This window comes from Bison bison, unplaced genomic scaffold, assembly GCF_000754665.1.
Source record: "Bison bison bison isolate TAMUID 2011002044 unplaced genomic scaffold, Bison_UMD1.0 scf7180017864517, whole genome shotgun sequence".
Classification (NCBI taxonomy): Eukaryota; Metazoa; Chordata; class Mammalia; order Artiodactyla; family Bovidae; genus Bison; species Bison bison.
This window is the reverse complement of record NW_011495070.1, coordinates 8,344,807-8,360,067: the sequence shown is the minus strand read 5'-3', so window position 1 is coordinate 8,360,067 and position 15,261 is coordinate 8,344,807. Positions and strand designations below refer to the sequence as shown.

The 15,261-nt window shown below is 44.5% G+C and overlaps 1 protein-coding gene across 1 annotated transcript in view; it reads left to right on the top strand.

Moving 5' to 3' along the window:
* Positions 1 to 9,066, top strand: part of RNF150 (ring finger protein 150) — a 281,142-nt gene extending 272,076 nt beyond the window's left edge. Inside the window, exon 7 of the mRNA XM_010830301.1 lies at positions 252 to 9,066. Within this exon, the coding sequence (XP_010828603.1) occupies positions 252 to 370 (119 nt within the window). The 3' untranslated portion in view covers positions 371 to 9,066. The remainder of the gene's footprint in view (positions 1 to 251) is intronic.
* Positions 9,067 to 15,261: the final 6,195 nt, after the last annotated feature.

The window sequence follows — 15,261 nt, the reverse complement described above, 5'->3', positions numbered from 1 at the left end:
AAATTGATGTGACTTACCACACATGCCCTTAGCATAAGATAACTAGACTTTTTTCTTATGTATTTATTTTTTACAAACTAGGCAATTTTCCTGATACCTTCTCTTGAGCTTCAGTGAAAGGTAAGGCAGCTATGCTAGCCACTGTACCACCAAGACTTTGGCACCAATGAAATGTTACTTATTAAAGGCAACCGTATTAAGCCTCTGAAGACGTAGCTCGGTGTTCACCATGAACTTTGTTTCCCCCTCAGGTGAGCAGGAGCCAGCTATAAGCAGTGATTCTGATATCTCACTGATCATGGCGATGGAGGTTGGACTGTCTGATGTAGAACTTTCCACCGACCAAGACTGCGAAGAGGTGAAATCTTGAAACGGCAAATAGAGAAAAAAGGGATGGTAGGATGCGAGGGGAAGGAAGGGAGGAGTGCCCCAAGATTGGACCCGGCACTCACATCTCCAGAACACCTTGGCAACTCCAGGGAGCTCCACTCAAGAATGGTACCGCAAAGCAATATCCAAAGTCACGTTCATCAGGATGCAGTTTCTCCGTCTCTGCAGCAGGCCCTGGCCTTGGCACCTGGGAAGCTGAAAGCTGATTTTCTCTCCCATGTCCTTGTAGACACACCCTTCAGAAGTTCCCGAAACAGACTGAAAGGACACTCTTAGGGCTTCTTGGTTTCATTTCAGTTTTTCCCGGGGTCTTGTTTTCCTGTTTGGGGAATGTGGTTGATTTCTTCGGCAGTTTCTTTTTAAGGACTATGTGTAGTGTACTTTATGTTCACTCCTTTGTGTTTCCTTTGATTCACTCCAGCTTTCGTACTGAGTTCTGTTTAGAAGCATCAGTTCCTGCTCTGACCAGTTTGTATTCCATCTCTGAGATTAATGGCCTTGACCTCTCAGCATGAAGTGTGCATGGCTTTGGGAAGTGCCTCGGCACCTTGAAACAGTCTAAGGCCAGCTTTCATTTAGAATCTAAGTTCTTTTAAGTGGGTCTTAAAACTCCCAGCTGCCGGAGAGCCCAACACCGAGCTCTGAGTCTGCGGAGGCCACTGCTCATGTTTTTCAGCTACACACCCTGGCTTCCACTTGCCCAGCTCTGTTAAGGACCCACGTGACTTGAGGAGGAAGCTCTAGGGAGGCACGTCAATCCTTCTGGGTCTTAGCAGTCTCTGACTGAAATGCTGAAATCACAATTTCCCTCTCGGGGCATTAGTGCCATTCCAAGTGGCTGTAGGGCTTGTCCGTCACTGGGACGACAAGCCTAATTTTCAAACCAGATACCACATACCCTTCCTGAAAGTGAACCATCTGTTGCATTGGTTTCCCCAAGGCTGGGACAATCTCCTGTTACCTCCACAAGTGGGTCCTGCAGGAGATGGAAGCTTTAAAAAAGATCCAAGCATCTTTGGATCCAACACAGAGCATCCAGGTCTTACTTTAATTCCAGTACACTTCTGTTCAACCTCACCAGACCTCGAGGAAGGATTTAGGTGAATCCTTAGGAAACTGCTTCCCAGGGCTCCCCCGAGTGCGTCTAGATACCAAGTGGGAGGTGGGAGGTGGAGTGTAATAGAACACTCGATCTAAAAAGTACAGAGTGGGAATTGTTAAAATCAAGTTTCTCCTGACTGAGAGACAAAGTCAGAGGGAGAGGAAATGAGGTATCAAAATGAATTCTGAAAATCCACCTGATGTTTTTAAATTCTTTATGTTTTTATTCTTTTTTTGTAACTATGACAGAGATGTGCTATTTTTTCAGTGGGCAATTTTGTAATACATTCAAGACTCTCCAGATGCATGGATGACTAAGGCAGTGTACATTGTTTCTCTGGACTATTAGATGGATCACCTCGACATCTGTGAAAGGCCAGGCTGCTGGGCATGGGTTACCTGGGAAAGAACGTTTCTCTCATCGAGTTATTTACGTATGTGATGAGGCCCTTCTGCCTTGCCACACTCATCCTCGTGCAAAAACAGAGTTTGGTTCTGCTGTAAAACTGGGCTGCCTGCTGGAACACGGTGTAGATGTCAAGGGAGACCCTTGAAGGCTCTTTTTTCTCTACCTTTAACGATTTCCTATTTGATACTTTCTAAGTAGGCAGCAAAGGCAGAGAAAATGGTCACCACCTTCAGAAATGTCACATCTCTGTAGGAGTCCTGTCGTGAAATTCAGGGTGTCCAAGACAGGGAAGAATAAAGGCAGTGCTGAATCCGGAGTCAGGAGGCGGAGATGAGCCGCGTGCTTGCTGGGCCTCGGCTTCAGCATCTGTAAAGAGAAGGTGTTTAACAAGATGATGCCCGAGGCTCCTGCCGGTCTTAGGACCACTAATGAGCATTTTGCCAGGGGGACCCATTTTTAGCGGTGAGTGATGACACGCAGCAGACTTTCTACCTTGGGCAGGCAGAGTTACTTGACATGTAACATATAACAACAGCTTTTTGAGACTCAGCACGCCTGTGTGGCTGAGACTGACTGTCTAAATAATGGAAGTTCTAAGGCCAAGGAGGAGTTGCTTTATTTTGCCTTGCTTTAAAAAGCCACACTTAGTCACAGAGTCTGCAGTCTCTGGATACCTTCAAATCCTCGTTCTCAGTGTGGAATTCTTCATCTCAAGATATTTTTTTCTAGGTCAGCAAAGGCCTGTACCACCTACCCCTCCTTCAGTCCACTTTGTCCAAAACAAAGTTTGGTATTAAGTCAAAGGGAATGAAGAGGATAATTACATAAATTGGATCCCATGCCCAGAGAGAAAATGCCTTTGGGATTGGTGGGTGTTCTCTCTTCCTGCCAGTGACCAGGTAGATCAGGAATTGGTTGCTTATGTGTGCCGTAGCCCAGCAGCCCCTAAAAGATGCTGCCTAAGTGATGACAAGCCCAGGTGGCAGAGCTGAGTCTGTGGACCTGACCCTAGGAAAGTTCTGCTGCAAGCTCCGTGAGTCTAGAAGGTTCTCCTTTACCAAAGACGTGTTTCTGAAGAATTTTCCCATGACTTTGTTAATTTTAAGAAAAAAAAATAATAATTAACTGGCATGGAAGGGTTAAAAAAAAAATGGAAAGAACCATTCCCACACAGATCGTCCCCCCAAAGAATAAACCCTGACCTGGGCCCCCCGTGGCTCGTAGAAAGTATCAAAGGACATGGGAACCCTCTTGAAGCATCTGCAGACTTGATGTGCATTTTTCCATAGGGTCTAGATGAGTACTCTCCAAGAGAAATATAGTAGAAGTCCCACATGTAATTGCAAATTTCCTACCGGCCACATTTTTAAAAAGCGAAAGAAAACAGGTAAGAGTAATTTCCATAATATACTTCTTTGTTCCAACGTTACTGTTTCCACAGGTAATTAGTATAAAAAGTATTCATGAAATACTTGACATTCTTTTTCATACTAAGTCTACTAAAGGCAGCGTGTGTTTGACAGTCACTCAGCTGTCCATTTGGACTGTCTGATGCTCCAGTCCTCAGCAGCCACATGTGGTTCATCGTCACCTTGGAGAACACAGGACTAGAGCTTCTCCAATGTTCTCCCAAGATTCCCTGACCCTTACAAATAAAAGGGGGTAAAACCTAATTACCACTAGAGAGAACTGGATCCCACCCAGGTCACCTAATGAGAGGCCCAGAGACCCACTTGTCTTATAATGGATAAATATTCAGAACATCCTTCCTGAAATTTTTGCTGGGCCTGTTTAACCTTACCACAATTGTCCATGACCATTTGCCGTTACTTCCTTGACCAGTTTTTTTGTTTGTTTGTTTGTTTTTTAAAGAAGTCACCCAAAGCATGTTGGTTTGGTGCTGAGACAAAATTATATCCTTCACGTCCACCCTTGGACGGATGTGTGGCATTCAGGAGCCAAACAGAATTCCATATTCTAGTAATGCAGATTTACTTCCACCCCTGGTCCCCCTGCAGATGGTCTTTTCCTAGTCCCAGTGGCCCCTAGCCCCATCACTTTGGCTAAAATGCATGGATTTGGGAGGAAAAAGTGGCAAGGTACATACAGGCTCCAAACACGAGACTCTGTGTGGCCTTCTCAATACTGGAGAAGTCTTAGGAGCTTGTGACTTTCCAGCCTCAAGTTGGTGAATTATGATGCCCTGAAACTCAGAAACCAGCTCTCAACTCAGAAGCATCCCCCTTCGGCCCCAAGGAGGTGGGCAAGAAAACGGGCATCCCCATTCCCTCAGTGTAATTTAGAGTCCCCTCTAGGAATTGCTGTATCCTGTGTGGCTGATCCCTTTGGGCAGAACTGAACTTCGATCATGAATAGAGCATCGATATTTTGATTTCATCTCTAGGTTTGGATCACCCCTAAAGTGTCAACTCTGTCATCCTGGCAGGGAGTGATGGAGAGCTTGGAGAAGGTAGAAAGTTAAAAGTAGCAAAGGCATCTACCTTTTCTGACGTCACTGAGTAATGATCATGACCATGGAGGCAAAGAGGGTGTTTTTTTGTTTTGCTTTTCATTGGGGGATAATTGCTTTACAATATTGTGTTAGCCTCTGCCATACAGCAACATGAATCAGTCACAGGTCAAAGAGGTTTCTCTGTTTTGTTTTCCCTCATTCTGCTGGAAACATCCTGCATGCTCCTGGGTCTGGATTTGGTCATCCCAACCAATGGTACCCAGGCTAGTTCTGCTAGTGCTCTGACATTCCTGAAGCTGACATCCTTTCAGAACCAAAAACAATGACAGACAGCCTGTCTTGGACTCTTACTACCATCACGTTCATCTAGTCGAGATGAAAATTCTTGCAGAGCATTTAGTTGTCTGTTGAAGGCATCACCTGGACTGAAAACAAAGAAACCTCATCAAAGCAAAACCCTTTCAGAAAACCACAGAGAGAGTCACACCCTCTGTGGAGGGAGGCTCCAACCCTCTGTGGTAATAGAGCCTCTGAGGCCATTTCTGGTAGCATTTTTTAATAATACTTTCATTTAGATTTCTTTCCTTTTTTGTCTGGGTGTGTCTCTCTCTGGCTCTCTGACTGCCTATCTCTTTCTTTGTCTGCACACCCCCACATGAATCCTTTTCCCATCTTTTAGGACAGAAAAACCTTAGTGGATCTGAAGAGGTGTTATTATTGTGATTACCGTCCTTCCTGTTGTTGATGTTTTTCTTCTTTTTTATTGTGTGGCAGAATCTATCTCTGCACTTCTGATGAGGAAAACCAGTTGACTATAAAAGCAAATTAACTTCCTCTGTAGTGGAGTTTGCCTCATTTTCACTTCTCATGTCACTAATTTTATCACAGACCACCTCTAGCTATTGCCTTAAAAAAAAAAAAAAAAAAAGACTTCCTTTCCAGCAAAGTCTCCGAGGCAAATAATGGCAAGGTAACAATTCCAGAAGGCTGTCTAATCTATCTTCCACCCCCAGCATCTGTGACCTTCTCAGTTCACCACAGGCCCCCAGGGTTAGGATTTCTTGGAAAAACACATGGGCTGTACCGTATCCGATGTCCACTCCTGCTTCTTAACATCTTGGCACAAGAACTTGCTCTTTGTAAGTGATCTGAGAGGCCACTTCTTCCTTGAAACTGAAAAAGAAGCAAAAAGAAACCATTCGCCCAAAGTTAGGGATGCATAGTTCCTTGTGAGGTGCCCTGCATCACAGAACTCCCTCTGTGTTATTTACATGGCCAGAACTGAACAGTACTTTTGATAAGGGCAATTAAAAGATGGTGAGGATACAGCTTCCTGATGACTCAGCGGGTAAGGAATCCTCCTGCAATGCAGGAAACGTGGGAGATGCCAGTTCAATTCCTGGGTCGGGAAGATTCCCTGGAAGAGGAAATGGCAACCCACTCCAGCATTCTTGCCTGAAAAATCCCATGGACAGAGGAGCCTGCTGGGCTATAGTTCAGAGGGTCGCAAAGAGTTGGGCACGACTGAGTAACTAAGCACTCATGCACAGAGATGCTTTTACCCACAGGGAGTTAGGAAAGAAGATGGCAGGGAAAGTGCATGGATGCTCTTCCCGAATCAGTTTTAAATCAGAGGATTTAAAACTAAAATCCTCCACAAGACCTCTATGAGGCCTTGTGTTCATCTTAAGGAGTTTAACGCTTGTGAGTTAAACACTCCTGATTGCAAAGAAGGTTGGGATTATCTGAAAAATAAATTAATTCTGAGAAGCAGGTGTGCATTTCTCATCACTTACCTCTTACCTTCCTGCCCTCCCCTCCCCATCTCATGACTCCAGGCCCCTTGTAATTTATAAAGACCCACAGATGAGTAGCCACACTGTGCTCTTTGACCTTTGGGTGTCACTAAATTAATCATCCCAAAACTCAAGCAATGCATCCAGATCCTGGATGTAGACTCTTCATTATCAAGTCCTTTAATTGCAAACCCCTCTCATTCTGCAAAGGAGCTGCTGAGGTTATTTACATCTCTCTATACTGTCCTCTAAATGATGCATGCCTTGAGTGCTTCATGATCAAGTGGCTTCTCCAGAAATCTCCGTGATTAAAGACCTTCTTTTCCTTGTGCTACTGTTAACATTTGCATTTACCACCAAGCCATTCTGTCTCTGGCCACTGGACAAATATTTGTTGAGGATAATAAGTCAAAAACATGCATCTCTCCAGAGGCTCTGTGGGTCTGAAGAGAGGGAGGGAGAAAACCCATGGAGAAGGTAGCTCATTCTGAGTCACTGAAAGTCGTTGCTTGGCAGGACATCAGTGGTCTTGTCCTCCTTACTGAAGTGAAAGACTTGGAGAAGCAGAGAACATCAGGTGGGGACCATGTGTACTGTATAAACCAAAGACCATCCAAACACGTGTCCACCCTCCCAATGGACACATGTTTCTTCCAGTGGCTAGTGTAACTTTTTCCCAATGTGCTCATAAATAAAAGTGAAGTTGGTTCACTTGGTTGAATGAAACTGTGAATGAAATCTTAGGGGACTTTCTCTTGCAGGCTGGATTTCTCTTATGATATCCAGAAATCTAAAAAAAAAAAAAAAAGCATCATGGCCTTAGTACTGCACCATCCTGACAGTCGAGTGCTTAGTCTCCTTTTCCCTCAGAAGTTTCAGACAAATCGAGCGCTTTGTTGAACTCAGAATATTGTTCTCTTTGAGAATGTGAAGACTTTAAATAGCCAAAGAATTTTCGTGTATAAGAGCTAGTTAATTATAGCATATCCTGCTCTTTTGAAGAAAATACCAAACTTTGCCTGTAGTGATAGATCGTGAATCAATGGCAGGACTATTAACTTAAGGACTCTTCAGTCTGTGTTTGCGTTGGCGTCTACGGTACTTAGTGTTAAACGGGATGTTATTGCAAGGGAGCAGGGCGCCCTCTGCTGGAATCCTCGCCATTATCCTTTCGGCCAGCTCATCTGACGAGAGTCACCATTTCCTCAACAACTGGTAGTGATTTGCCTTTTCTTGTAGTTTCCTCAGTAGTTGAGAATTTGATCCACTTTTGTCAGAATAGGGAGGAATGTCACAAACTCTGAAGACTGGAGGAGGGCCCCGTGGAACATCTCTCTGTCAGCAGCCCCCTTCTTCCAGAAAACGTTGAAAGAATATTGTTTGCTCTGTTTGCAAAGGAGATGCCTCTGGCTGGAATGTTTGTACAGAGTTCTAAGACAAGGGCCTGATTGTTTTGTAACGTTATCTCAACTTTTTTCTTGTCAAATTGCAAAGGAAGATCAATAAACAGATTTCTTTCATATGAATGTAAATGGTGTGAGATACTGACGTGTTTTGTACGTGTACATAATATATTTACTTCCTGCTTTCACATTAGTAATCTGAAATGGTTGTACCATTTTATAATTAGAAAGAGATGTCGAGGTGGGGGAGGGGAGGGAGGGGTTGTTATTTTTATAGTGAGAAGTCCCTTATATTTAGAAAACTTGAAGTAATTTTGTACTTGTGAAAAGTTACATTCCATTCATTTCTTGAAAAAATAATGGGTGTTATTCTTTTAAATGTTCACAAGCTGGAAGGATGATTATTCTAGTTTCTGGGAAGAGCCTCCCAAGCAGTATATACAAGACACTGATTCTGTGGACTGCAGATCAAGACCAGCAACTGACAGCTCAGCAATGTGAAAAGGAAAGAAAAACCAACTTATTTTAACCTCTTTAGGTAGGATATTATTATTTCCATTGGGGGGAAAAAATCTCCTACAAAGAATGAATTTACCATTCAGAAATAGTTCAGACATGACATTTTAAGTTAATGTCTAGTCCCTTCCTACTAACAAGAAAAAAATTCAGTGGATTTATTACCCACCCCCCACCCCCTGCCAACACAGATTAAGTGCTTTCATTGTAAAACGAATGACGTCACTGTTAGAATTTTACTCAGCGGCCCCTTGAGGTCTGAAGATCCACGTGTAATGGTCCCTAACTCATTCTCACGATACTCAGATTATGAGACTGTTCCTTGTTTTATTTGCCACATGACTCAAAATCACCAAAGTTACTCCCCACGGCATTTTCACCAGTAACTTCTTATTTGGACTTTGGTTTGTTCTTAATTGTTAAAAAAAAAAAAATTTTAGTAGTGAATTATGTAGCTGTTCTACCCAAACATTATCTTCTATACAAGTCACAGGCATATTTAAATGATTAGTTCAGATGGTGTAGTTATTGAGTTTCATTTTGTTTTTTTCTGTATAAATCTCTTTTTCTTCTTCCCCACCTCAGGCACCTACCTTACTCCTTCTAAAGCACTTTATATCCCTCTTGAAATACACAGAAGTTTAAAAGAAACCATCTTTAACAGGAATTGTCTTCTATTAGAAGACACAACTTTTATTTTGATTTATTCTATTCTCTATGTGCTTGGAGAGCAGAAGCTGTTGTCTCATATGGGCTAATGATAAGATATTAAGGATAATAATTGGAATCATTCAATCATACAACACGGCTCTTTTTATTATATAGAAGACTATCATGTAAATAAGTGCAATCGTGTTCTTCTGTAAAGTTCAAAAAACATGCAGTTATGAAAATTTGAAAAGGATTGTGAATTCCAGGAAATTCCATTGCAAAATTTTGTTTGGTTTTGTTTTTTAATAAAATGGAACCTGAGGCGTATGTTTGTGTCATCCTTTCCCTAACTGTAACCTCATCTGGGATTCCATGGTGGCACTGTGGGTGAGAAAACATCCATATTTATCGCTGTCGTGATTGTGTTCAAAGAACTAGAGATTTTAATAACTTCTTTATCTCTCTCGGGTAAGTCAAATGCCAGGTAGACCTCCTCTTAGCTCTGTGGCTCTAAGTGAAGTAATTAAAAAGATTTTGAGGGAGTTCCCTGGAGGTCCAATGGTTAAGACTCTGTGCTTGCAATGCAGAGGGTGCGGGTTCAATCCCTGGTTGGAGAACTAAGGTCCCACATGCCGAAAATTAAAAATTGAAAACTATATTTCGAGCAGCTCAGGAGAAGAATGGCTGCTGAAGTCTCTTGAACTGTTGTTGGGTAGGAACAGAACACTTGATCTGAGCTACCAGTGGGCAGATAGGTAGTGAGTAAAGAAGGGTACACTGCGGAGCCCACCAGATGGGCCGGGGCAGCAAGTCCTCATTTATACTTACTTGTACACGTCTAACAGGTTTTAAACAGCAATTTGTTCACATTAGCAAGGTGGGAATGCCAGCCTAAGGAAGTAGGAAAGGAAGATGAAAAAGGGGAGAGGTACCCTATTTGTTGTTATCACCCACCAGGCAGGCCCTGGTGTGGCTCAGAGCCTCTGGGTCCGGCCCATCCAAGATGCCAGTGTGTCACCTCGAGGCAGGCAAGTCGTACGTGCCTGGCGTGGTTCAGCTTGTGACGGAGGCCTTCCACCTGGCCTGGCCCACCTCCAGGGGCTGTGAACACTACACTGTTTGCTGGCAAAAGCCAAGCAAGCCATGTTGGATGCCCTGGCCTCCCAGAGCTGCTTCCTGCCCAAGTGACCACTGCTCTGTGAATGGCTGGAAAGCATCAGAGGCCAATCCATGCTTCATTCCTAGGTCAGAGGACATTTGAAGGAGATTGTTGGTAACTGTGCCTGTGCCACATTGGGAGGCACTCTCCATTTTGCTCATGCCTCCACGATCACAAGGTTGATCTCCCCAAGCACCTGTGATCACCAACAAAGCTGCCATCTGGGGTGGAAGCTGTTACCCAAGATCTGGAAGCCATCCCTCCTGACTCCGTCGTCCATGGTCCTTCCAAATGTGTTCAGTGGGACCCATTCTCACTATGCTAGGAACTTCAGCAGCCAAGTCCCAAGGGCAACTCCACTCAGGCTTCGTACAAAACACGTTAACAACTTCCAAGCAGGTCTTCACTAAGTCATCACTGTTCCTCTCTGTCAAGGATCGTAGTTTTCAACACTGTGCTGGATGAGACCACTTGCAGAGAATGTGTAGGTTTTTGAGGTAGAATAAAGCTGCTGGACCTTGTTTCCCACTTCAGAGCGCTGTCCCTGCTCCAGCTGTAACACGAAAAGGGCCGCGTGCACAGCCTGCACCGCCAGCCTGGTGCCCACTTCCTCGGAGCAGAGATGTCCTGGGACACAGGTCACCGGGGTCCCTCAGAGTCACCTGTGTGTCAGGGAGCAGGCAGGGGTGACCACATGGCTTATTTACCATTCCCCATTCAGGAAGTAGAGGCGCTGCCCTTTTAGACACTCCACTTCGTGGGCTTTTAAGAAGCCATGCAGTATACTCATCGTTTCAAGAATGGAGAATGCAAAACTCCACAGTGCTTTGTAATAAGCCAGCTGGGCCAACTTGGCCACCCAGTTTCCTAGACTGTTAATGCCCTTATTTGGAGTACTAGATGCTAAACCGCTATTCAAAACATAGGAAAATGTGTTTAGGGACTTCCCTCGTGGTCCAGTAGGTCCCAATACAGGGGGCTAGAGTTCGATTCCTGGTCAGGGAACTAGATCCCACATGCTGCAACTGAGTTTGCATGCCACAGCTAAATATCCTGCATGCCACACAAGACCCGGTGCAGCCAAACAAATAAGAAAGAATATGTGTTGAGTTCTTTTCTAAGTCTCACAATCCTTTCTATGCCAATGTCAGCATTCCCACTCATCTCCTCGCCTTGGTTGAATGATTCATTCCACCGGATTGGGGAAACAGGCCTGATAGGGGAAGAAGTGGGTTATTTTTGCTCTGTGATAATTACTATACATAAAGTGAGGGTACCAACTGACAAGAAATTCAGTACTTAGACAGGTTTCATTATTTCTGAGATGTTTTAGAACCATGGTTCCATCATTCTTAGGGATCCAACAACAGAAATTAGTTTGCACAGTATTTCATCCCACTGGTTGGTAGAGTCACCCTCAGGTCTCACAGTGACTCTCTGTTCTTGGCAGTAAGCATAAGGGACAGGGAGGGACTTCCCTGGTGATCCAGTGGCTAAAACTCCTCGCTCCCAACGCAGGGGGCCCTGGTTTGATTCCTGGTCAGGGAACTAGATGCAACAAAGAGGTGGTGCAGTCAAATAAATAAAAATATCTTTTAAACTGTCTCCCTTCCCTCCCCCCCCCCACCCCACTAAGCCTACAACCACTTTCCTCTAGGAGAACACATCTCCTAGAGATGCATACTTAGTGGTGGTCAACCAACCAAAAAAAATTAAGATACTTTTCTGCTCCATCAAAGACCAGGAGACGGTTCGATCCCACATGACTTGGGGCCAAAAAAAAAACAAAACACAAAGCAGAAGTAATATTGCAACAAATTCAATAAAGACTTAAAAAAAAAATGCTTAGACGTCCCTTCATCCATCTGCAGTCGCATACCCTAGCACAGGTAGAATACCACCAAAGTCTCCAATGGTGGGTGGGAGGCGGGGAGGGGCGTGCGTGGGAGGGGAGCCCGTATTTGCTGGCAGGTCCCTGGTGGCTCAGTCGATACAGAATCTGCCTGCTATGCAGGAGACCTGGGTTCGATCCCTGGGTTGGGAAGAGCCCCTGGAGGAGGGCATGGCAGCCCACTCCAGTATTCTTGCCTGGAGATTCCACGGTCAGTGGAGCCTGGTGGGCTGTAGTCCACAGGGTTGCAAAGAGTCGGGCACGACTGAGGGACTAAGCACACACGCGTAGACGTTAACAATGAGACTCGCCCAAGCCCTCAGACCTTTCTTTTGTGGAAGACATTCCCACTCTGTCCCCTGTGGAAACATCCAGAAGGTCAGATCGTAGTCATGATGCCCCTCCCCCCACAACCTAGGCCCGCATTCTGTGCCTCGCTCCAACGTTCCTGCCTTCTTTGTTCTTAAGGATCATTCACTAAATAGTCGGGGGAGAAACCAGAGCCAGTTTTCATTGGCGGGCATAGCCCTTGGTTGCTATGAGCGCTGTACACACAACACAGCTGTCATCGGTATTATAGATCTAACGGGAGCCAAGGGTCTCACATCTCTAAGGAAAAAAAAAAATTCAGGACTTTGGAATAACATCAATATCTATAAATAAATGTGAGCTCAGAGAAGTTAATTACAGAATACAAGAACACAACAGAGTTAGACCTGGGAATAAGATTGGGCCCAGGCCTGGTGTTACACCAGCAAAACCCCTGTGCACCTAACAACACATAGCCTTTCCCGAACAATCGAGCAAATTAGATGTGGCCCGTTTGCCTCATATTACTTTCTTTTCCTGTCTTTTTTGGAATGAGGAGGAGGAGAAAAGGGAGGATATTATTTAGGGCCAGAGTTTGGGCTGACAAGGTTGGGTTTCCCAACTCCTTTGCCAGAAACCCTGGGGCTGCTTCCATAAATGGGCAGGCATCTCCAGCCTGCTCAAAAATCTCAGGAATGGAAAGCAAAAAAAAACCCTGAAAGTTGAATATTATTAGATTGATAGGAAGATCGCTGTTTACTCAGGGAACACTCCTTGAACAGGAACAGTTCTAATCTGGAGACAGAAACAGGATGGATGCAACCATAGTCTCCAAGCAGGAACATGTGCAAACACACACACACCATCCACAAGGTGGGTCCCAGGGAATGTTGCCTCATCTTAGTTATGAGAGAAAGCACCTTGCCTTAAGATCCCAGTGTGAGGTATTAGGCTCTATGCTCATTCTTTCAAAATAAAATTAGTTACGGACTTTGCTGGTGGCACAATGGATAAGAATAATCTGCCTGCCAATGCAGAAAACGCGGGTTCAATCCCTGGACGGGAAGATTCCACATGCACGGAGTAACTAAGCCTGTGCACCAACTATTGAGCAGACGCTCTAGAGCCCATGAGCTGCAGCTACTGCAGCCCATGGACCAGAGCCTGTGCTCCACAGCCACTGAAGCCATGGCAAAGAGAAGCCTGAGCATCCCAACTAGAGAAAACTTGTGCAAAGATGGGATGGGGAGGGAGGCGGGAGGGGGGCTCAGGATGGGGAACACATGTACACCCATGGTGGATTCATGTCAAAGTATGGCCAAACCACTACACTATTGTAAAGTAATTAGCCTCCAAATAAAATAAATAAATGTATTTTAAAAAAGACCCAGTGCAGGCAAAAATAAAGTAAAATTATTTTTAAAAAATTAAAAAGTGAAATTTGTTATGGTGCTGTACCTTCCAAAACTGACTCATAGTCAACAATGTGCCATTCTTATAGTTCTACAACACCGAGACTTGCTTAACAGGAAGCAGAGGAGTGGATTGTCTTTCCCATATATTATGAGAAATCAGATATCCAAAGAAAATCTCCAAACTACAGAATACTTAAAAACATTGGACAAAATATTTTAAAATCTTCTTTGAAGTGAAGTGAAAGTTGCTCAGTCATGTCTGACTCTTTGCGACCCCATGGACTATACAGTCCATGGATTTCTCCAGGCCAGGATATTGGAGTGGATAGGCCTTCCCTTCTCCAGGGAATCTTCCCCACCCAGGGATCGAACCCAGGTCTCCTGCATTGCAGGGGGATTCTTTACCAGCTGAGCCACAAGGGAAGCCCTTCTCTGATGAGTAGCTAAATTGGTGGAAAGTAAGAAAACTTCTTGAAAGCCAGAATTTATAAGAAAATACTACCCAGAGGGGAAAGTGGAACTCCAGACCCAGAGGTTCCCCTGGGCTATGTGCTGACCCCTGTTGGTACAGGGAACCACAAATTCTCTTCTGTGAGGGGCCAGGTCAATATTTCAGGCTTTGTGAGTCACATATGACTTTTGTCACTTTCTTTCATTGTTGTTTTAACAACCCTTTTAAAAGGTTAAAAACTGTCCTTAGCTCAAGGACACAAAAGCAGCCCACAGGAAGGGTTTGTGTTTCTCCTGAAAGGGACAGGGACAAAGTTCAGAATCAGAGACCATGACCCCAAATCAGCACCCACAGTGGCAGATACACTAGGAAAACCTCAGTGGGTAAACTGGAAAAACATGCCTGCAGAAGGAGTCGGGACAGGTGTTTACCAGTGGAGGACTTGGTTCCAGATAAAGAAGAGAAACTCTAGAGTACCCATCCTCCTACCCCACTTGTCATCTCAGATGCCCTAACCACAGGCAAGCCCTCTAGTGAGCCCAGGACCAGAATCCAGGTATGAATATATATATTCATTTATGCTATTTTAAAATTATACATGAGAGTTCCAGAAAAACATATATTTCTGCTTTATTTACTGTGCCAAAGCCTTTGACTGTGTGGATCACAACCAACTGTGGAAAATCCTGAAAGAGATAGGAATACCAGACCACCTGACCTGCCTCTTGAGAAACCTATATGCAGGTCAGGAAGCAGCAGTTAGAACTGGACATGGAACAACAGACTGGTTCCAAATAGGAAAAGGAGTACATCAAGGCTGTATATTGTCACCCTGCTTATTTAACTTATATGCAGAGTACTTCATGAGAAACGCTGGACTGCAAGAAACACAAGCTGGAATCAAGATTGCCGGGAGAAATATCAATAACCTCAGGAGCCTGGTGGGCTGTGGTCCATGGGGTCACTAAGAGTCGGACACGGCTGAGCAACTTCCCTTTCACTTTTCACTTTCATGCATTGGAGAAGGAAATGGCAACCCACTCCAGTGTTCTTGCCTGGAGAATCTCAGAGATGGGGGAGCCTGGTGGGCTGCCGTCTATGGGGTCACACAGAGTCGGACACGACTGAAGTGACTTAGCAGCAGCGGCAGATATGCAGATGACACCACCCTTATGGCAGAAAGTGAAGAGGAACTAAAAAGCCTCTTGATGAAAGTGAAAGTGGAGAGTGAAAAAGTTGGCTTAAAGCTCAACATTCAGAAAACGAAGATCATGGCATCTGGTTCCATCACTTTATG